Source organism: Triplophysa rosa, linkage group LG14, assembly GCF_024868665.1.
Source record: "Triplophysa rosa linkage group LG14, Trosa_1v2, whole genome shotgun sequence".
Lineage (NCBI taxonomy): Eukaryota > Metazoa > Chordata > Actinopteri > Cypriniformes > Nemacheilidae > Triplophysa > Triplophysa rosa.
Window position 1 is genome coordinate 13631823 of NC_079903.1, and position 24166 is coordinate 13655988.

A 24166-nucleotide genomic window follows, 5' to 3' on the forward strand; every position below is an offset into this window, starting at 1 on the left:
AGTTCATTTGTTTTAATTTAATAAATTGATAATCATGCAACTAAGAAAATAAAAGAAATGAACATTGACATTTACAAGGCATTTCCTTGCATTCTCCTACCCATATTTAATATGTTGCAATGTATTATAATTCGTACCTGTTAAAATAATTCTACAATTCAAACAAAACAAACATGTCAGATGTATAACATTTAACAATTTTATTCAAGCATTTTTACCCAGTGCATTCATTTGAGTTTGTATTACATCTTGACCATTTTAGTCATCAGATTTTTTTATAGGAAACTCAAAGAAATAAAGTACTTGTGTCTATGAACAAAACAGATCCAACCTAGTTTTGCAGCAACACACAACCACAGCTTGCAGCCATTCGAGGTTCTTCGAAACACTCAAATAAGTGAAAGGCAGTTATGAGTTTAGAAATGAGTAAGTGGAATTTCCCTTTTGCCCTCTGAAATGCTTTATCCTGTTATGCACTCTCTGAAAAGTAAGGGTTTTGTAAATGCGGTTTATTTTACACCATTATATATACATTGTTATGTATTTTAAATGAATTCTCTAATATCTGCCCAACATTTGAAGAGTTTGGTTCCAAAATGAGATAACTCCGTTTTAGAACATTTTCAAAAATCTTTTTTTTATTGTGCATTCCAATTAATATCAAAATGCAGTTGGTTTCTTTTGAGTTAAGCCATAATAACTAAACATATACAGCTAACTAACACAATAAAACACAATGAAAACTTGATAACATAATAAAAAACATGATTTTTTTTACTGAGTTATCTCATTTTGGAACCAAACTCTTTATTTGCATTCAATAAATCAAAAAGCGTTATATGAAGACAAGCCCTGACTTTAACCACACATATGGAAAGCTAACATAGAACAGCAATTTAAACAATGAAGAAGTAGAATGTCAAGGAGAATGCTATGAATACTGTGAATTTCTTAATATTTTGAATGTGTGAAGAGAAACTGGCAGCACTTGTGCAATGTTGCGACAATGAGGATGGGAAACGAGCTGGATAGGAAAGATCTTGGCCAGAGGAGCACATAATGGTTTTATTTCCCACCAGCCTAGTATTATTATTGAACCACTGACTTAAATACAAAATGGACTTACAAGAGCAATCCCACAGGTTCCCATCGAGATGAATATGCTTTAGTTTTTTTAAAGGCATCAGTGACCCATTTTCCATTGAATGCAGATTATTAGATTTAATATCGAGTTCTTTTAACTTCACTAAGCCTTCAAACTGTGCCGGATCGATATGCCGGAGCTGGTTTTTGTCCAAGTCGAGCTCTTTCAAATTGATTAGAACAGAAAACACTTTGGTGGGCAAGCGTGTCAGCTGGTTTTCTTGCAGGTGCAGCTTTCGAAGATTGTGCAAAGATATAAAGAGGTCGTCTGGGAGCACGGCAAGTCTATTGAAGCTCAGATCCAATTCTTTCAGCGTGTACAGATCTTTAAAGTTATCAGATGACATGGTATGCAGATTATTGTTGGACAAATCTAGACTGGTCAAATTTGTAAGTCCGCCAAAAAATCCAACAGGGATGGTTTCTATCTGGTTGTCTTTCAGGCATAACTCCCGTAAACTACTAAGATTAGTCAGTAGCTCCATGTGAAGACTGGACAGACGGTTGTTGCCGAGTTTAAGAATGTGTAGTCTGTTTAGACTTTGAAAGGATGACTTTGAAATTGAGTGGATATGATTGTTCTCCAGATTTAGATATTCCAGACGTTTTGTCCTTTGGAAGAGGTGCTTTGAAATTCTTTCAAGGTCATTGTTGCTGAGGTCAAGATAGTTAAGCTTTCGGAGCGTCTTAAATGTATCTCTGCCGAGCTCAGAGATATGATTGTTATTCAACTGTAGATCGTATAGTTTATAAAGTGGGTGAAATAGATCTGGTGGAATAACAGAAATATTATTTCTGTCCAACTGGAGCTCTCTTAATATGCTTAAATTGTTGAACAAATTACTCGGAAGGGATGTCAGATTATTCTGATACAAATTAAGGTTGCTGAGTTGGCCTAAATCTTGAAACACTTGTGAAGTTAGGGACTGTAACAGATTGGAACTCAAATGTAATGCACCCAGCTGGGAAAGACCTCTGAAGGATGCGCCAGAAAGGGAAACAATAGCATTATAACTCAAGTCCAAATGCTTCAATGCAGGAATTTCAGAGAAAATATCATCAGGAATACTAGTTAAGTGATTTTTCTGAAGGTAGAGGCTAGTGAGATTTGGGATGTTGCTGAGGACACTGATAGGTATTGCAACTAGCCCATTACGACTAAAATCAAGGTAATCCAGTCTTGTGGCGCCCCTGAATATCTTATTGCTCACACTTTTCAGATTGTTTTGTGACAGATAGAGTTTTGCCAAGTTGGTGCAGTTTTCAAACACATCCATTTCTATCATCTCAATCTTATTGCTTTTCAGTTGGAGGTCCATAAGGGCAGGAGCACCCTCCAGAACCCCGTAAAATAAACTGAATATGTGGTTAAAATTCAGATTAAGGACTTTGAGTTTGATCAGACCATAAAGGAGCTTCTGAGGAAGAGCTTCAATGGAGTTCTCACTGAGGTCTAACACTTTGAGGTTCACTAGTCCTTGGAATTGTTTTGGATTTAATATAATAAGTGCATTTCCAGTCAGAAATAGCTTGCTAAGATTGCTCATGTTCTGCCAAATGCTGTCCAAAGTCAGTGACAGATTTAAGCGATTCTTGCTGAGATCGAGAATTGACAATTCTTCCAGACCTTCACTTGGGAGAGCCTGTATTTTATTATGTGTGGCATATAATTCCTTAGTACCCTGAGGCAGACGAGGGAACTCCAGCAGATTTTGGTGTGAACAGGTTATGATGTCAATATATTCACATTTGCAGTGTACCGGACAGGCATCAACTACTGCCATGAGGGCCAAAGCCATTGTCAGAGTCCAAAACATTTTAAATTGTCCACAAGGCCTAAAGAAAGCACAACAGACATATAATGGAAATCTGCAATATTACTAACTGTACATAATGAATTAATCTTCAATTCTCTTTATCATTTTACACAATTTATAGTGAGTTCTGTTTTTTAGACAGACACAGACAGACACAAGAAGATTTGTAAAACATATCACTTAAAAATGATCAAACAGCAAAGAAGATTCTTTATCGGCCACAAAACAGCAAATTGTTCAAAATTATTTCAATGTCACAGTTATGCTGTTTTAGCAAATGTAATGATGTGCTTGAGCCATAATTCATGCCCGATAAATATAAAGATATATGTATCACAATAAATATTTTGTAATAATCAATCATAACAATCAAATACATCAGCTATTTCCATATTTACTTTAATATTTTTTGACAAACTTACCAGCACAAAGGTTTGACTTGGAAAAACAATTACTGAAAGTCAAATGTCCCCCGAAATAAGTTGTCACAAAAGCATATCTCTGAAAATGACCTGTCAGCAAATCAACTGAAGTTAAAATGCCCCATCTGTGATGTCACATCCTTTCATGAAGAATCTCATCTCAACTAAACCACATAGATGCACCGAAAGCTCACCACAGAAAAGCCTGGGAGCTTAACAAACACAATACACAACAGATTGTTTAAGAATTCAAACAAATAAACCACATGATCAAATCATTGAAGCATTTAGATTATTTTGACGTAATAGACCAATTTGGAGTCGACGTCACGGTTACGTCACTGCCAGCTGCGCGCGCATACTGGTGGCAGAAAAACAGCGGAAACAAAGCAGCAATGAATGAAACGTAGGATATAATTATTTCAAAAGTGTTTTTGTGTTATTGAATGTCAGAATAGGAATGGCAAAAAGTATGGTGTTATTTCCTATGGAATACCGTCGTTGAATATGACATTTTAAGCTAAACAAGCCATTAAACGAACAGGCTGGACTGAAGAAATCATCCGGAATACTCGTTTTTTCTGTGTTTATTTTATTTCAGGTAAGGTTTTCTATACTGTTTATCACACACAAATGCAAAATAAATTATGTAACGTTAGTTAAGAACGATCATTTAGATGCTTTCTGCCACCAGTTCGGCTCCGCCCACAGAATCGCGTCACACTGTTTGCAAACAAAAAATTGGTCTATATTTCATAATTTTTAACGAAGGTGTAACATGTGATAACAAGTTGGTCTTTTGATTGGGTCTAGCAATTACAACTATCTAACAACACTTTGATGTAGCTTAACTTGTCGAGCATGTTGCCAGCAATGCCAAGGTCATTGTGAAGAAATTAAAGTAATGCTAAACTGTGAAACCTGAATGCAATGTTAGTCTTTTTGGATGGCATCTGCCAAATCCATTAATGTAAATAAAAATATATAATTCAGCCGAAGTTATTAACATTTCACTCAGCTTTGACATAGGCTGCTTGTCCTCAATCATGTGAAGATGTATTTATATGCAATCTGACAAGTTTGTTTGTTGTACTACTCACTGGTGACCATTAGATGGTGCAAGCGAGACAACTGATTTCTCCCGTGTAAAAATAAATAAGCGACCAGCAGGGTTGCGTATCCCAAAAGCATCGTTAGCCAACTCGCAAGACCCGTCGTTCCAGCATAGTTCAACGATTTAAGTGTTTCCCGAAACCATCGTTCCAACTATCAATCGCAAGCAGCATCGCAAAGTTGCGTGGTTGGACTTGGAATTACACTTCTAGAGCTGTGGTTAGAAGCATAGTTCCTTGATATTATGAGATGTAGACTTACATGCATCATTTTTAAGCAAACAACATGAAGTGCATTCTATATCCATCATTCTAAATATATACAAATTCAATTTTACATCTTTTAGTTTGTCAAGAAAATAGAAGCGCTGTTTTTTGAGCGCATGCGCTTCAATCTAGGACCCTCTGGAATCCATGGGCGGAGTGACGTAGGAGGAAACTTATGAATGAATTATATCATGAAATAAAACAGCAGAGAGCAAAAATACGATAACAAAAATCGTTTTAAGATGCAACGTCCTTTATGTACAGCAATAATATGACATCAAATCGTTCTGAACAGATTAATTAGAAGACGGTATTATTAGCCCACCACCTATGTGACGTCATCAACTATGTTGTTGAACCAACGTTCAAACGACGAATGAGCGTCAAAGTTACTGTTTTCGGGAAACAGTCGTGAGTAGCTAGTTTCTTAAACGATGCATCGTACTATGGTGGTTAACCAGCAAGTTATGTCGTTGTTCCGGAAACGCAGATCAATAGATAACCAAAATTGAAACTCTATTAAATAGAAGTGACGCAAAAAAGGTGAGACGAAGAAAGACTGCCTGGCATCAGTAATTAAGCCATCAATCAAGTTCAAAGTTTATTCGTCACATACACAACCATACATAGTACGACATGCAGTGAAATGCTTTTTCGACTGTCCGAAGAATAGAATAAGAAATAGAGATAGGAAAGGAAGGGAAGGTTAAACTATATATAAATAGTAGGGGAGTGTGGTGTCCATGTAAAGTGCAAGTGCTGTGCAATATATGTAATATATGTGTAAGTATATTAATTCATATTTAATTCATTTGATTGATGGTCTAAATTAATTCATATTTAATTCATTTGATTGATGGTGTAAATTAATACAGGACACATACAGGAATATAGATACAAACTTTGCAATACTTCACAGTAAGGTTGCATTTACTAATTTTAACAAATACATTCGCTAACAGGAACTAACAATGAACAATTAAAATGTATTAATGTTTGTTAATGTTACTTAATGCCAGTAGAGTTGTTCACTTGAGTTCATTGTGCATTAACGAATGCATTTTACAATGTATATGTTGAAATGAACTAAGATCATTAAATGCTGTAAAAGCTTCCGTTAAAGCCACATTAGCCGGATCTACTGCACTAGCGTGCAGTGACCAGATGGAGGCGTAGTACCCGTTTATTTTGGCAACCCTGTAGGTGTCTCAGGATGGCTCTGCTACATGAATGAATGAACCGTCAGTGTGTTTAGGACCATGGGGGAAGGGTGTGTGTGTGTGAGAGAGAGAGAAGAGAGAGAGAGAGGAGAGAGAGAGAGAGCGTCCGCCGCAGCCCAGCCCAGCCTATTCTTCTCCTGACGTCCTTCCTTCATGCCAGTGTCACACGCAACTGGGATGTAGATTTTACAGCCACTGTACAGTTTTTATTTGGTACTGTTTGGGAGCATCGATACACTTACGTTTCTTTGAAAAGGACAACGATCACCGGGCTTTGTTCGGAGCGTTTTATCAACCGGACTGAACTCGTAAAACCCTCTATATCTAGTATTCCTTATTGTTTTGTGTGTTATTTATTCATTAATACGTTTTGTTCCTGGAAATGTACGCGGGTGACTCTTTGAAGGAGACACTGCGTTCGAGGGAGTGGTTTATTTTCTCCGGACAACCCCGACTCGTTGGAAAAAGCTGCTGGGTGTCAAAAATGAGGTTGTTTTCTTCAGTTTGATGCTCTTGTAGCTCTGTTCCCATTTCCTATTCTGTTCTGCCTTTGTTTTCTGTCTTTTTCTATCTCGGTTTTTGGTTGACTGTAAACCCCCGAGAAACCAACAGACACGAGCAAAACGGTTCACAGACGCTACGGTGTGGAAACGGTATGAGGACACTCGGATGGGACAAAATGATCTAACGCTAGTCAAACCATCACAGACAAGAGCATCATATAGCGTTATATCTCAAACCTCATCCAGCAGCATTGCGCGTGCCATTCAAGGAACTCAATCGAAAATGGGGATTGTTTGAAGAGAACGCTTCGGTCCAGCTCCACTGGTGTTGGTAGAAGGCAGCGATAGCCTCGCGATACTGCTGGGCGGTCGATGACGACTGTTTCTGCTCTCGGATTCAGTTAGTAAATACACACACGGACGGCCGAACTAAATCCGGTGCCGCTGTAGGCTGAAGCTCCAGGGACGATGTCCTCTCGCGCAACGCTACAGCCCGGGAACGACAGGAATGCAGACCACGTAAGTTCCAGGCATTGTGACGTCATTTACCTTCACTTGACGAGCAATTGGTTATGACGTTCTATTGTAAAGTAGACTCAAATGCATTGGCGTGTAGCGATGAAGTGATCTCGCCGATATTATAAAAGCCGGTAGCGTGTCAGGGGCTGGTGTTAAAGTGTTACAGTTCGTCTAATTCCCAGGCATCTACAATAATTAATGAACCAAGACGTTAATTAAGTTAAGGAAAATAAAAAAACATCATCTCGCCCCTCCCTTAGGCCAGTGTCACACATTTCATGCGACGATAGAGGACATGTACCTACTGGGTAGACAGCTGTCTTTGTTGTCCTACAGGTCTTGGAGAAAGGGATCTTTTTAAAGGCCTGACATTGAGAACAACTAATGCCTTTAATTTGTATATTGTTAATGCTTAGATTAGGTTTGCATAACAGAATGGTGCGGGATGCTCTGGGAAAACCTTAGGCCTACATTAAAGCGAGAGGTAGCCCCTTCATGGCCAGTAAAACTTGTTTCAAAGGCAAGCTGTATTCAACTCGAAGTACCATTCTAGCAACATGATACAATTTACAGAAGATCTTTAAACTGATTACACTTCCTCCATCAAATCAGTTTTTTGTATTAATGCTGCTAAAAAGTAAATTTGTAAATGTGAAATAATCACATATGTGGATTACTCGTATCGTTTTTGAGCACACAGTTGATAAAATTGACATGTGTCAACATGTTTTTAAAGCTCCACGTGTGTGTTACCTCGCAATTACATTGTTGAAATTCACTGGTAGCAGTGACATGCAAAATATGAGGCTTTTAAAATGTATTTTGTACATCAGCAGGGCAAAAAGGCTGCAATGTTTAAAAGTGTAGTGCAAATACAGCTTTCACACATTTTTTATTTCTAGCTCAAAGCGGCTGTACTTGTTTTCCCCTCAGAGCTAGACTAATATGTAACTTTCTGGTCATCTGCTCTGAGCTCTTACTTTAATCACCCTTTCTTATTATGTCAGTGGGATGTGTGGTGTCAGTTTTCCTGGTTTTGGTCTTACATCAAGAAATGTGCAAGACATCTGCTTTCCGTGTTATATTACATGCCGCTGTTGAAATCTTCAGGTGAAAGATTATTGCTTGTTCTTATGACTACTTTTATTTACTTTTACTACTTTTTACAAAAGCAGCCAATAATCCAAAGGAAGTATTAAACTCCAACTTTGTAAAAAACGTTACACAGTGACTGAAGTAAATATAAAGTAGTATATAGAGAAAGAAGTGATATTTAAGGTCTTTGATGTTAACAGACTATTTTTACAAAAAGTTGGATAATTCCACCCAAAGTGACGTTGAATCTATTGAAGGTATACATTTGATTGGTTTCTGTGTAATTACAAATCAAACCCATGATCTTCATGTTGCCATTGAGCTTAGGTTTTCCAAAAGCAAATCTATGCCATCACAGACACACAACAGTGTGGCATGTCACATACAGGCACACCTCAATTTTGTTTAGCCGATTGGAAGGAACAGAAGATGAGATAGAAAGAGCACGAACACAAAGCAAACACATTATAAAATGCGTCTAGAGCAGGGGTTCCCAAACTTTTCAGCCCGTGACCCCCAAAATAACAGTGCCGGGACTCGAGACCCCCACTATCCTCGGAGGTGGGTAAAGTATAAAAACATTGCACGCAACTGCGCACATGCACTTATTAGGTCTATCCAAAAAAAGTATAGGGATTTTGTTCTGTAAATTAATCCTACATGTTTATTTTATACTGTAGGATAATCTGATAGGATATTTACGCTGTAAACGCATTCTGTGTTTATTTTAAACTGGTAGGACAATCTGACAGGGTATTTTGCATTGGAAAATCATCCTACCTGTTTATTTTGTCGATGTGGTTTAGATTATATTAATTTTTGCACTGCGGTAGGAAAATCTGACAAGGTAGGACAATTCGACAGAATACCGGCCTCTTTTCTTACCTGAGGACGATGGCCTTTCTGACTGCAGTGCAGAGCTTCTCTGCCCTCCTCCGCTGGCCTCCCTGCGTTGTCTTTGGTGGATATTAACCAACATTTCATTTCGACAAATAAAAATATCCTAAATTTAAAGCCTGAAAAATAATCTGTGTGCACATATGGGAATGTTTAACTCCGAGCTGTAAATTGACATGCGGCACCTAACCTAATGCGGTTGCTAATGTGAAGTAGTCACCTCAGGGGTCACGATCGAGGGGGAGGAAATTCCAAAGGTTGATGGCTTTTTATTTGCATGGTTTTATTTTTAACTTAACTAATATTTTATATGTTTTGTTAAACAAAATGATTTCCGAAAATCATCTTGTGACCCCACCCTCGCGACCCTCCCCCAGGGGGTCCCGACCACTACTTTGGGAACACTGGTCTAGAGCAGTAGTTCTCAAACTGGGAGACCGAGGTGGATCCAGGGGGCCACAGATTTTGTGGCATTTTATGAAATATAGAAATTGTTCATAGATTTTATGCAATCAAACATCAGAAAAATAAGACCACCGGACAAAAGAATTTATGTTTCAGCATTGTATAACCGAATATGTTTTTGTTTAAATAAAAATGTTAAATTTAAGATTATAAGTCTTTATTTGGGGGGCCGCAAAGCGATGCACTCTACACAAAGGGGCCTTACAACGAAAAAGTTTGAGAACCACTGGTCTAGAGAACCGATCCAGGAGGTTATATTTACATTTATTCATAATTGATGCTTAAATCCACAGATTCCACGTAGGGCAGAAAGATCATGTTGAGGTCTAGAGGAGTGGGTCAGCTTGGAAAGGAAGCACAGATATAGGCCATGTACATTTTATGAAAAAATTTAATTAAAACTTGTCATACTTTGTTTAGTCTAAATTACAGTCATCTTGGCAGCCATCACATTGCCCAAAATAAACAGCAATAGTGGAAAATAAGATGTTAGATTGACATCACCCTCTCTGACGTGACAGATTTAGGAAACAACTGTGACCAAAATGATGACTAAAGCCAAAAACATGAAAACAAAGCCAAAGACGCGAGCACTTGACCAATGCACAATGCAACACATACTTGTATCAATTATAAATCACACATTTCACAGTGTAACAGGTAAAATCCAACTTGTGTAAGTATGTTTCTAGCCTTATTTAACTAAAAGTCTGTCATAGAACAAAAAATATATTTGTGTGTTGTGTATTGTAAACAGTTAGTTTATGCTGAAGTGTGGAAACATTCAAAAGAGGAAATTGAATGACAGGGCGAGTGAGTGCGTATGGTATGTGTTCACACATTCTTCTTCCTCTGATGCTTCCTCATTGCTGATGTTACTTAAAGGGGTCATATCGTCACGTGTTTTTCTGTGTCTTTGGTGTGTTATAAGTTGCCCATGCATGTAATAGACACGTAAAATAGCAAAAATTAAAGTGTCGGAATAAAGATGCATTCTGTCTAAAAGCGAATGCTCACCCAGACCTGCCTGAAACGTCTCGTGTAACCACACCCCCACAAATCTACGCCAGTTCGTGGTATGATTTGACTAAGACCGCCCAAATGTATACGCAAGTCAGTACTGTCAGTACAATTGCTTTGGAACCTGATGTTCCAAATATGGTAAGAGGCGTTACATTTCTGTCACACGCTTGCAGTATTTGACCAATCACTACGCACTGGTTAACTGGCCAATCATAGCACACCTCGCTTTTCAGAGCGATGAGCTTTGTTAAAAATCTGCACGTTTCAGCGAGGCGGGGCAAAGAGGAGATACAAACCAGCACTGTATGTGGAAAATACAGCGTTTTTTAACCTTAAATCGTGTATACATATGGCATTACATTTTAAACAAATGATAATATTCGTTTTAGCCGCGTCATACGACTCCTTTAAGGAGCTCAACCACCTTTGACATTGGCAGCCGTGCTTGTCGGTCTGTTATATTTGAGTGGATGTATGTACTGGGATGAGGGTGTTGTCAGTGTTGGAATGAAATACACCCTTTGCAGTCTTTTTTATTGCAGCAAAATGTTTTATTTACAAGAGAATCAACATTGACTAACATTAAACCTTTCACTGGACAGTATGTCTCCATTTTTATCCAAGAGAAAATTACTAAGAGGATTGGTGCTTTATTGTTCTTCAGTAAAGCTGGAAAATTGATCCAATGTAGGGGTCAGAAAGATAGACAGGGTAACCACGAGCCTGGTGGCTTTCTGTGAAACGGGCCCAGACGTTCTCATGTAATGAATGAACAAGGTTATTGTGTCTGTGAGGCGTAGCAAAGCTTAAAGCGGATGTACAGTATATCTTTTATAAAGAACATTTGTTCCTTTGTTCATCTAAACTATAGTACAGCTATGAATAGGATATGCCGAATGTAAGCGTTGTGATGATCTTGTATGTAAATATCTCGGCCACCATATTGTTAATATCTTGTTTTTCCAGTCAAAACACAACAATGTTGTGTACTGCCTTCAGGCCAGTTTCAATACATTGGAATCGGCTTCAATACAATACAAATTCTTCCTCGGTTTTGTCTGGCCACTACAAGTAAACATGTTTATCTAGTCTTTATCTACCTTTAACTTTGAGCATGTTTTTCAAATTGGAGGGTGTGTTTAGACCATGAACGTCAATCACACAATCAGCATGTTTTGTGCCAGTCATTGTGGAAGGATTACACCATCCTGTTCGGTTGCTACACCGACTGTTGCTATTGACGACTGATATTGATGTTGTCTCCTGGTGTATTAGGGGAAGCGCGTGTGTGCGCACGAGGGGGTTATGTTACCGGTTTAAGGGGATGTGGGGGGTTGCAGAGTGCGGTTAGCAGATGGGCCTCAGCTGGGCCTTTTTTGTTTGGCCTTCTAATCTGATGCCAAGGTGAGACTTTTGCTCTTTGGTCATGGGAATGCTCTGCAGCAGCTCTAGTTATTCAGATGGTTTCTCTCTTGACAGAGTCGCAAACTAAAGGGTAACATTCAACAGAGGGGAATTGGCATTTCAGCCACAAGACATGACTCAGTATAAAGGCAGTAATGTAGAACTGGGTCATTTGTTTAAAAGAGAAGCATGTGTGTACAAACAGATGCATTTCCACATGAACCGAATAAATAATTTATATTTACGCATTTGGCAGATGCTTTTGTCCTAAGCATCTTACATTGTGTTCTGGCAGTCTTATCTCACGGGAATTTGTGAACTATTTTACGAAGTGGCTAATCATACCAAAATGTACACAAGAAAAAATAAATAAAACGTCCCAACCCTACACCTAAAAATACTGTATATGAATGAGGTCATAAGACTTAATATGCATTAGCCACCTCGTAAAATAGTTATAAATAGTGGTTGACCGATATGGGTTTTTAATGGCCAATGCCGATAAAAACACTGGTCTACTGCAATTATAGTAAATGGAGACATGCAGAAAATTGGTGAAACTAAATAAACAATTATTGGCCCAGTTTCACAGACAAGGCTTAAGTCTAGTCCCAGACTAAAATGAATGTGTGACCTGTCTTAACTGAATATAACTTGCCCAGAAATGTCTTAAAATATTTCAGTGCCATTGTTTTGTCTCAAGATGCACACCAGTAATGTATTTTCTAAGACATTTTTATAAAAGCGACTTAAATATTATAATTTAACTAAGGCATAGTATTGGCTTAAGCTAAACCGTGTCTGTGAAACAGGGTCATTGTGTATTACGTGGCTAGTTAGTAGCATGTAGCTTAGCATTAAAACAGACTTGAAACCATGAAATGGTGGACACATGACATTACGTTAATCTCTGGGAGTTAAATGTGACTTTACTGTGGTCATTTTTCTATGTGTCAAATAGCCTTTTTTGCTAGTGCGCTATGTGAACAGAACAAATTATTATTATTAAAGTTATCGTCCTCCGGTTGTAAAAGTGTTTACTAACTGCCAATGCCAATAATTTTTTTTTAATTATCGACCCAAATATACAGTAGACTGTTTCAGCGGCAACAACATAAACAAACGTTATGTGGTCCAAACTTTTGGTAGATCTCCGCAAAGAATAAATAACCGTTGAGTAGTTTTTATTTAATTTAATACAATTATTTTGCAGTAAAATAGTAATATCAATTAATATGCATTAAATATAAAAAACATTGTTATGTTATAACCAAACACAGACCGGAAGTTAACTTCAGACCAGGCGCGATCGGCCACGGCTATATATCCGTTTACTACTAGTTACGAATTGCTATGTGTAGGGCTGTCACAATATTAAATGTTTACTACAGAATTGTTTTAGGCAGAAGAATTAATTATAATGATATTTTCACATCATTATTGAAATGTTTTTTTACCGTATTTAATTTTCTATTTTTAACATTTTCTTGTATAAATTTGAAACCATTGTGGCTCTTAAAACAAATTTGATGAGTGCTGAGTTATTTATAATATTATCATATGTGTAGAATTAACACGATATTGAGTATTGTTGTTTTTGATTTCACGGTTAGCGTCAATACCAGTATATTGTGACACCACTAGCTAGTAGCCATGAGATGTGTTAGATCTAGGTATACACGGGAATCGAACCCTTAAACGTTGTGTTGCTAGAGCCATGCATCATTGTTTGCTCTACAGGAAACAGAATATTCTAAATATTCACATTAAAATGAACCTGTGCATTACAACGATCAATGACAGTGTCATCGTTGAAACTGCATCCATAGTCCATTAGTTTGCATTTTGGAACTGGCCTTTTGTCATTTAAAACCACTATGGTCCAGGAGAAACTTTTTGTCAGACAAAAATAATCTACAAACTTGCACATTTTAACCTGAACCTGTTAAAAAAGGCCTGAAGCTGTTTTGTTGCGTTTGCTTTGCAAGGCAGTTACAAGAGCATGACACAACTTCTATTCAAGAAAGGAAACATGTGGGATTGAGTCTTGGCACGATTCTTCACACCTGCTTTGGGCGTACACCTGTTTCTCAAGCACTTTAATCTGACATTATATACCGCAGTGATACACACAACAAATTGAGCTCATTGTCTTGCATTAGTTCAAGTAAACACTGTGAAAGAAATCATCACGGAGGAAACTGGCTTGAAGCAGTGTTAAATGCTGTAGTAAAATACAGTACAGGATACAGACCCTTGTAAGTGGATGTTGGGAGTAAGATCCATTGCAATGGCAGGATATGTGTCTGGATAGACTGACCCTGACCCATCTCTACCCCCATGTGGTCCTAAGCAGGATGCTGCCCAGAGAGGAGGCCTATTGTCTTTGTGTGAGGCGGGTCTCCAGAATTAGGTTGTATTGTGGAATGTTGTTTGGGTATTTTGTTCTTTAAAATAGACAAACAACATTCAATACTGTAGTTCCAATACATTGTGTTAAATGGATAATCAGATGCATTAGGGTTAATAATAAACATAGAGCTTTTTTAATGGTCTTTCTAGGCCATAGATAACAAAAGTGTGCATAATGGACGTGTTATGTAGTGAAATCTCCTGATTGGCACAAAATAGTGACTAGACAATACAGTTCTCCCGGCTGTGCTTTCAATTCAATTCGATCTGTTTTTTGTCCTTTAGTTAGTGGAGAGTTTTATATCAGGATCGATCATTGTCGACTGAATAGTCCTAACAAGTCGAGCTGAGAGGAAAATTGTAGATAGGTGCTTAAAACACTGCATTGTAATGCAGTATCTCTAAAACAGTCACAAGCCTGGTGCATCCTCCATCCCCCATCCTAAAGCATCTCCATCAGTGGCCTTCAGAGAAACCCCCATCAACCACACCCCTACCCCCCCACCCCCCCCCCACCCTACCATATAAATTGCCAGTGTAATCAGACCGAGCAGCAGTGGAATAATCAATAGTGTAGATTGGAAAGGGTGGTGCGGTGGGGGGGGGGGAGGGTCAATGGGGTGATGTCTGTGTTAGTGTGAATGTTCTCACAGTGCTGGAAATGGAGGATGCAGGGATGTAGCAATAGATTTAAAGCAACACTTGTAGTTTTTCAACCTTAAAATAATGTCTTAAAAATTATTTTAGTGGTAAAACAACTCTTAACCAGACAAATTTTACTTCCACTGCTACCTGAGCAGCCTCATAGCGGCTACAACCACACTCTGTAAGTTCTGTGTTCGGGTCGGTACACACAGCCGAAAATTATTCATACTGTGAGTTAGGTCAAATCACACACACTATTGTTTCCCATCATACAACTCTCTGACCCATGAGATGAAAAATGTCCTTCATGCACAAGCACAGGGTTAAAGTAGTACCACGTACATGCAGTAAATGTAAACAATGTTGGTGGTGTGTTTACTTGAGTGTCTGTATCCACGGCGCCTTTATATAAGAAGGTCACATGGGTCACATCACGTCGAGGTGCGAGAGCAGTTTAATATTGCAATGCATTCCTGGATAGATTAGATTTAGGTTGCTTGTTGCCTCGCTCATGCTAAGCCCTGAAACAGCCAGACTTCACACATGTTAGCAATGAGATTAGAGATTAGTTTGCCTATAAAACGCGAAACGTGACCTTGGCCTACATGTCAAGGGATTAAATGGATACTTCACCCCAAAATAAAAATTCTGTCATCATTTATTTACTCTCATGTCATTTAAAACCTTTATTGTGAGTTTTGCTAATGTGGTTAACAAAAGAAGATATTTTGAGAAATGTCTGGGTTGTTTGGTTACCAATGTTATTCAGAATATCTTCTTTTGTGTCAAAATATCTTCTTTTCTGAGGAAAGAAAGTCATATGTGTTTCAGAATGACATGAGGGTAAATAAATGATGAAATTATATTTTGTTTTCGGTAAACTATTCTATTAAGAGTTAAGTAGAGTGTATCCATCATCTTATCACATATAGCAGACATTTGACTCATAATGCATTGACATCTTCTCTTGCTCCCCCAGCATGCCTCTCTCATGGGCAGTCGTTCAGAGAAGGGATGGTCGAGTCGATCGCTCGGAGCCCGTTGCCGGAATTCCATAGCGTCCTGCTCGGACGAACAGCCTCACATCGGCAACTACCGGCTGCTCAAGACCATCGGCAAAGGCAATTTCGCTAAAGTCAAGTTGGCACGCCATATCTTGACCGGCAGGGAGGTAAGACTGGTGCATGATTGAAAAGCTTTCCTGGTTGGCTCACAGCTTTTAGGTAAACCTCTCAAAAGAGACCCATCTTATGATGGCAATCTCATTTCACGGCCTAAACAACCGGCCTTCACTTTAGTGAAAAGTGAAAGTGACCTATTAGTCAGATATGGTGACCCATACCCGAAATGTGACCTCTGCATTTAACCCATCCAGAGAGTAGTGAACACACGCACAGCAAGTGGTGAACACACGTACACCCGGAGCAGTGTATGGCCGAAAGAAATTTTTATGAATTTGCTCACTTGAGTTTTTGTACACTTTGACCGGGAGCAATTATGTCAGCTGTTTATATTTCAGCTGATTGGTCCTTTTATATGCAATTTAGTTGTCAAGTCAATGTGTCAGGCAGCACCATTCCAATGGTTTTGTTTCTGTCTTCTCAGGTTGCAATAAAAATCATCGACAAAACTCAACTGAACCCTACAAGTCTTCAGAAGGTAAGAAGTGGGTCATTGCGGCTGGTGATTCTGATTATGTCTATGCTTGTTAAAGTCTGTCTGCACTCAGTGCTTGAGGCGTAAGGTCATATCAAGGGGCTTGTTTTGGTCAAATTGTATTTGATTAGACATTGTTTTGCAGTGGTCTGTAAAGACATGAACTTTGACCTCATGACTCTCATGGCTTAGATTTGCCACTGTTGCTATGCTGAAGTGTGCAGTTTTTGTGCTGCCAGTGGCACCAAATCGGATGAATGTTGTTTGTTGAAACAACATTAAACATTCCCCCTATCCAGTATTGGCCGCCATCACTTATAATTCACTAAAAAATACTAAGAAAGATTTTATAAGCAATTTGTATTGAGAAAGCTTTTAGTTGTTGAAATTGAGAATGCACTGGATTTTTTGCTGTTACAATATATTGAGCTTTATATTTTTATCTGATTTGGCTTTGTAAGATTATGTAAACCCTACATTGTGCTGTATTTTCTATGAAGTGTAACTTTTTATTTGATATTTTTAGCTTGTCTTTCATCCTCGCTGACACATATCACAATCTATTTTATGGAAATCTTAGGCAAAAAGAATAATGTGTATAAATATCTGTGCACATCTTTAATTTACACCTGTAGGATTTGCAGCTACTTTGGATACTGGGTCTGGTAGATCACAGAAACTATATCGTGAGGAATTTTATAAGAGAAAAGTGGAAATATATGTATTTATAAGTTGCTAGACATTATTGGCATCTGTGAACAAATGTAATGCATAAAGCAGTTCCAAACCCATAAGACTTACCAGTGTTTTTCTTGCATGTTACACAAATGGCAGATATCAGGGACTGACAGCCTCAGTTTCTATTCCATTGCTTCTTTTTTCAATACAAAGTGAATAGTAACTGAGGCTGTTAGTCCCCAACATTCTTCCTAACTTCTTTCCTGTTCCATGGAAAAGAAAAGCCGCATGGGTTTGGAACAATATTAAGGCTATGTAAACAATGACATTTTTTTTTAACTGTCACTTTAAGAATGGTGTTATATTTTTATAACAGTGTAGTAGTGATATCCGAGCTGACGAGCGATGGCTTTTACTGGTCAAATGCTTCCTGTAACTCAAATGGTGGATCATGCCAAGGTTGCGGGTTGATTTACAAGAAACGCTCATAAATAAATGCCTAGAAAGCTTTTGAAAGTCACTTTTAATGAAAGTAAATCGGTAAAACACTCGGAGAACTATATATCGTAAAGTATAATGTGCTCCTTGTTTGGGGTGGGGCTGACGGTGCTTCGTGATCTCCGCGTCCGCTTTTCTGTCAGCATTATTTCTCCCAACACACTGGGTGACACCCTCTCATTCGACTTTCAGAGCTCATCCCTGCTCTCCTCTCAGGACACAGTATTTCCCCTTTCCCTCCATTTCAGTGCTCTCTCTTATATGTCATATAAGCACAGGCAGTATCATTTCAAACCTGTTTATTGCATTTCATTATGATGACAAAACAGTCGAGTGTTTGTTTACACTACAAATAAGTGATACAATTTATTTTTGGCAACATAGATTATGTTTTATGTTGTATATTCTTCACAGTATAAGAAATAATAGTACAGACTTTAAAGAGACAGTTCTCCCAAAAATGAAAATTCTGTCATCATTTAGTCATTTCAAGACTTTTATGACTTTCTTTCTTCCACAGAACACAAAAGAAGATATTTTGAATAATGTTGATAACCGAACAACAGCTGTACACATTGACTTCTATTGTATGGACACAAAACCAATGCAAGTCAATGGGGTCCAGTTAACATCATTCTTCAAAATATCTTCTTTTGTGTTCTGCGTAAGAACGAAGTCATACAGGCTTGAAATGACAAGGGGGTAATTAAATGATGACAGATTTTTTGTTTTGGGGTGAACTATCACTTTAAATTGCAATAATGACTAGAGCTGTGACAGATTCTCCGATCACCTCTCTGTTAAATCCTGTTTAAAGAAGAACACCAGAGCACAGTAAGCTGACCATGAACTTTCCAAGCAGCTGGATTTCAAAAAAGACATGGAATTTGCCTTTAACTGTGTGTGTGGTGTTGTGTGTTGAGGTTTGGGGGGTCGTGATTGTGCTGGTGTGGGGCCCCGTCATAAGAGCGCTGTGCTACTTTAATGAAAAACCTTCAGGGAGGCAGGCAGAGTTGGGCTGTGGGTGAAGAAGGGTAGAGGGGGGTTGGGTGTCCCTCTTTCAGGTCCCTGCAGTCAGGAGCGGAGTTCCAGACAGGCGAACAATGGGGGCAGACGAACCCAGAGGGGGTGGGGGCCCCCATGGGTGCGTAACACGGGAGAGATCCTGAGAAAGCGAGCCAGCACAGAAGAGCAGCGAGAAGTGTCTATAACATGATATGAGAAAGCAAAAAATCCTGAATAAAAAAAATCCTGGGAACTTCTGATGCATATATGTTGTTGCATACTTCCTGGCTCTGTGTGAGAATTTAAGAGGTGGAAATATATTAACATATTGTTATAGTATAAAACCGTTATGTCAGGAAAAATGTAATAGAGATAATTATAAGAGGTGGAGTCTCCTCCCCCCCCTGGATGGGCAGTGTTTGGGAAATGCTTGAAAACGCTAGTGTGGGCGAAGAGTGTTTTGAAACAAGAACTCAGTTTTCAAATGAAAATGCACTAGTGTAGACAACTCAGTCCCACAGAGGATGGAATTGTTTGTAACCTGATTGTTTTTTAAGCTTCTTTAGATTATTTTCAAGAATTAAGATGGTGGCCCTTACCAATTGTCTAGACTTCAGAGTAGAGCAGGTTAGACCATTTATAACTTAAATCATGGAGGAGAAAAGTTTGTGGGAAAAAAAAGATATTTACACCAGAGGACGAACAGAACTTGAAATATTTGAGACACACCAAGGATTCATCACCACAAAACACTGTACGATTATTTCTAAACTGCCACATTACTTATGTAAACTCTGTCAATGATGAGATTATCTCTTCTTCTGGGAGAGTAAAGTAACATGGATTCTGTGTATTTGCCAGAGAGATTGTGTAGTGTAATCCCATCATGCACCTGTTTTTAGAGGGGGCTTGGGTGGAAATCCTGGCTCATGTTGTTCGCTACACCAGAGGTTTTCAAACTGTGGGTCACACGGTATAGCCTCCAAAAGGTTAATGACTACCAATGACAGCTTTTCTGAAATCTTGCCATTAGATATTTTGGTAATGCAATTAAAGCATATACAGTCTGAAAAATTTCCAGCGTTGGGTCAAAATGGGACAAACTCGACCATTGGGTTGTAAATGTACATTTGCTGGGTTGTTTTAACCCAAAATACTGGGTTGTTTTAATCTATTGTTCGGTCAAATATAAACATTTTCCTGCTACATTTAACCCACCAGCTATGTTTGTCTCTTTTTGACCCAGCGCAGGGTTGAAAATAATTATTTTTAGTGTAACAGCAAGGATAACAAAAACTAGTCACTACTTCTAAAAGAGAACTAACGTGTTTTTCAGCGCTATTTTGATGGGTTTCAAGATAAATTAGATGGGTCCCGAAATGAAAAGTAACATTTTACACTTTATACCCTAAATTTATTCACTGACCACTGCTTGAATCTCAGTGACCGCTGCTGTAGCCTTTACTAGAACAAACAAGAACACAGCAGTTATATGCACCGCAGTAACCAAGACGACTTCACAGACACCCATTAATCTCAAAGCTTAATCAATATTAATGTTGTTCTGAACACCGCCTACAAATTCAAAACTTGACTGGCTAACTAATCTTGACATTACGTCCCTCCCTCATCTTGTATTCTATAGAGGAACAACTCTGTGGGCTTACAATCATCTTGCAACACAATAATTTCATATACAAAATTGATTTTGGATGTTGCTTTCAAAATCTACTTTTAGGGGGCATGACATGCTCCAGACACTTCTGGGTAAGCCAAAGGTTCTCTCTCTGGCACTTCCCGTCATGATGTTCAGCCCCCCGGAGGCAGCTTTGACCTGAGCTGTTGGTGTGCTGTGATGAGACCATCTGCTTTGCTCTCTGTGGCAATCCGGCCGTCCGCTGCTCACTCACTTACAGATCAATGGTAGGGAAGTAGCGTGGGCGGAGACCGATGCCTGGAAGCAAAAGCAGTACTTTGAAAGCCCTCTGTTTCATTTGCAGTGTTGTCTTTGCTAACATCACTAAGACACGTGAATGACCCGCACTGAATAGCCAACAAACATTTTGTGTATCTGTAATGTTTCTCAGTGGTAAGAGTGTTTTGTTTTTACACCAGAATGGTACATTCTTTTAAGGCTCAGCTTGTTTGTGCATGTTTGTAGGATTGACTGAGGATTCAAATTATTTAGGTAAGAATAGGATTGAGTAGAGAGAAAGACACAGTCAGCTCCGGTCGTGCGAGGATGTCAGTGACAATCATTCTGAAAAAACCTTCCCCGTGGGAACAGAATTACATGGCAGGGATTAGCTGTATGACGTGGAGCCACTGCTATGAAATAGTTTTAGCATTATTTGAGGTCGTGTGACTAATTTTGCAGGCGTCTTTCAAAGAGAGATGCAGAGCTGTTCTTACACTGTAAGATTTCTACAGTGTCTTTGGGTTACATAGAAATACAGTTTTTACAAAATGAGGTACAAACAGACGTTCAAATTCTTAAATCTTTTTTTAGCAAATAGTCAACCTCAGGAGGTTAACCTAAAGAATGCAATATTATTGTTATTTTATATTTATTTTATATAAAGTTTGTAATGTTGGTTTATTATAATTATTAACAAACCTGTACTGTAAAAAAATAGAATTTTACAGAATTTTTCAGGTTTTCAGTTTTTAAACGCATAATGTAAAAAACTGTAATGTTACGTTTTTTACTTTTTTCATGTATTTTTCAAAATATGGTTAAAACGTAAAATTACAGAGAAAGGACGCAAATTTACAAGAAAACCGTAGAAAACGTAATTTTGCAGGGGAAAAAAATCAAAAAAGTTCATTTCTGGTGCCCCAGTTTTTTACAGGATTTTTTACTGTGTAAATTTTTCCATAAATTTCAGAAAAATGTTTGATCATTTTTGTCATACAGTGACAGTGTCAGTTACAGTGACAGTCATACAGTGTAGTCAACAAAAAATAAAAATGTATAACGTTACAATTACAACGTTACAATTAACTTCCTTTTCTGTTTGGTTATAACCATTTATTTTATATTTAATTTATAGTAATATTTATTGTATATTAATTGTATGAAATTAAATTGAAACTACTGAACAGTTATTGATTCTTTTCGGAGGTCTACCAGAGGTTAAGTTTGGGCCACATAACATTTGTTTATGTTGTTGCCGTTGAAACCGTCTATATAGGTGGAAGATTCAATGAACCGCTGTGCTGCATTTCTTCTTCCATTATGTTTCATTATGGAATTACGAATCAGTGATCGGAGGCAAAGGATAATTTTCATGCTAATATTGGTTGTCATAGCTATTATTTGATGTCAGAAGTGTTGTGTGGGTGTGTTTTGTTCTCTTGCTCAGACATGCAAAAATGTCAAGCTTTTGATTTGCATAATTCTCCCCCTCTTCACGAAGCTGCTGGAGATGGTGTGGAAAAAGGAAGGGCTAAACACTAGATGTAAATGAAAAATGATTCAATACCCACAGGAATATGGAAAGCTGTGATAGGCTGAAGTCTGACTGATGAATTGGATAAGGGAGAATGGATGTTATTAGACAGTTTCAGGGAGATGGTGAGGGAATGCAATAATGTGACAAGTAATAAAATCTCTTTCATGTAAATAGAAGTTGTTCTAACCATGCGGCAAGGTCATGCTGGGTAGCCCCGCCCACAGTGAAATCTCATTCGTCCAAAATCTCCCACCACACAGCTGTACTGTACTACATTAAACATATGTTCTGGTTGCATCTTGTTTGCACTGAACACATCTCGGCCTGTACATTAAATAGAAACTAGAAATGTTCTAGTTGATCATTTCCATGTGTTCTCCGCATGGGCACTCATTATAAACCCTCCCATATCAGTTGACTGCTCTATTATTTCTTTTATTTTGTCTTTGTATTACTTTATGGGTCTGATCGCTCATAAAATGTCAGAATGAGATATGTTGGATCATGCTTTTTGCTCTGTGTCTGTGTTTGTTGGCTTTCAGCTCAAGGCCTGCAGTATGAAATGGCGATAGGGTCATGGTGAGGAGGTCTTGGACAAACACATCACTCTGGGTTCAGATGTTTGTGTCCAGCTCCACCTACACAGACCTCATTCAATAGCAGCCACAAGGAAACTGAGCTAAAGAGCTTATAAACAGCTTTGTGAGGTGAATACTCTTGTTAAGGAACGAATAAGAAAACAACACAGGGAATGAACTTGAAGTTTGCTTAACATCTGGGCTGAGTTGCATGGGCTACATTCACACAAAATAGTATTGTATACGTAACCCTGTGCAAAATAGTACTCTTTAATTTTCTTTATTTCATGAAAATATTTTAAAATTGTATAAAATGTTCATGAATAAGTATGTAAAGCAATGTGCAATTTGCAGGTGGCAATGGAAAATCAGCCAGTGCAGTAGAACATGCATCTTACATTAAATATATATAATGTACATTAAATACTGGAAAATATATAAAAGAATATACTGGAAAATATATGGGAAAATATGATGCAATATATGAAATAAATAATACATTTCCATATATTGAAACTTCTTTGAAACTTCCATATATTGAACAGTCAATTCATTATGTATTATTCAATATATTGTAATATTGTCATATATTAACATTTGTATTATATGTATATATGATATATATATAGTGTATATATGAATATATAGGAAAATATAAAGCCGCGGAAAAAAAATTCAGAAAAGAGCATTTCAGTTCGTTTTTCTGATGTTAAACTTTACTATTTATTAGGTAAGTGATCATTTTTTGTTTTATTCTGTGAACAACTAACAATATTTTTACACTGCTTGTCTGAACGTTGCCATGGAGAATAGAGGGGAAACAGGATGAAGGGAAGAAACGCAGCACGTCTCGGCAGTAAATCTATCTAAAGCGAGAGTGCGAGAGCACTGCAGGCGGCGGCAGGTTTTCCATCAGGTGTTGCTGAGGGAGCGGTGCGCCGCTGTCAGACTGAGGGGGTGAGATAAGTCTGTGCCTTAATACCAGGTCACCATAGCAACGGTGACGTGAGGCCAAAGCCTGGGAAACGAACCAGGAAGTCCCTTCTTTGAGGAAAAGAGAGTGAGAGATGCGTGATGAAAAAGAGAGGGAGGGAGAAGCTGGATTATCTGATAGTTATCTTTAAAGCTCAGGTGAACAGATGATATGCTGCTTGTCTCTGCAATTCAATTAGAGCTGGTCTCAAGGGGCTCACGCACATTTGTGTGTGCGATAGAGGTGATGTTTGATGTTGTATCAGGATAGCTGTGTCATGTGATCACACTGTCAGCTTTCGTTTGACCGATTGCACAAGCACCATTTCCTCATTGCTGAAAAAGGAAAAGAGGCATTTTGCACAGACTGTTTTTTTAGG

The 24166-nt window shown here is 38.2% G+C and overlaps 2 protein-coding genes across 17 annotated transcripts in view; one reads left to right on the forward strand and one right to left on the reverse strand.

Annotated features, from left to right (window-relative positions):
• Positions 1-208: 208 nt before the first annotated feature.
• si:dkey-182i3.11 (insulin-like growth factor-binding protein complex acid labile subunit) lies at positions 209-4510 on the reverse strand. Its single transcript, XM_057351381.1, has 2 exons — positions 3383-4510; positions 209-2979 (listed from the first exon to the last, which is right to left on the reverse strand). Exon 2 carries the CDS (start codon positions 2958-2960, stop codon positions 897-899), a length of 2064 nt encoding a protein of 687 aa, XP_057207364.1. The 5' UTR covers positions 2961-2979; positions 3383-4510; the 3' UTR covers positions 209-896.
• Positions 4511-5759: 1249 nt separating this feature from the next.
• mark4b (MAP/microtubule affinity-regulating kinase 4b) overlaps positions 5760-24166 on the forward strand; it is a 38285-nt gene continuing 19878 nt past the window's right edge. For 3 of the 16 annotated variants that reach the window (XM_057350906.1, XM_057350908.1, XM_057350909.1), the window contains exons 1-3: positions 5765-7003; positions 15924-16115; positions 16550-16603. In XM_057350906.1, the coding sequence (XP_057206889.1) occupies positions 6953-7003; positions 15924-16115; positions 16550-16603 (297 nt within the window). In that variant the 5' untranslated portion in view covers positions 5765-6952. Of the gene's footprint in view, positions 7004-15923; positions 16116-16549; positions 16604-24166 lie in introns of all 16 variants that reach the window. The other 13 variants (XM_057350895.1, XM_057350896.1, XM_057350897.1 and 10 more) reach the window with 9 other exon arrangements.

Excerpts from the sequence above, each read along its gene's own strand:
- si:dkey-182i3.11 (XM_057351381.1), bottom strand. The coding sequence starts at position 2,960 with ATGTTTTGGACTCTGACAATGGCTTTGGCCCTCATGGCAGTAGTTGAT.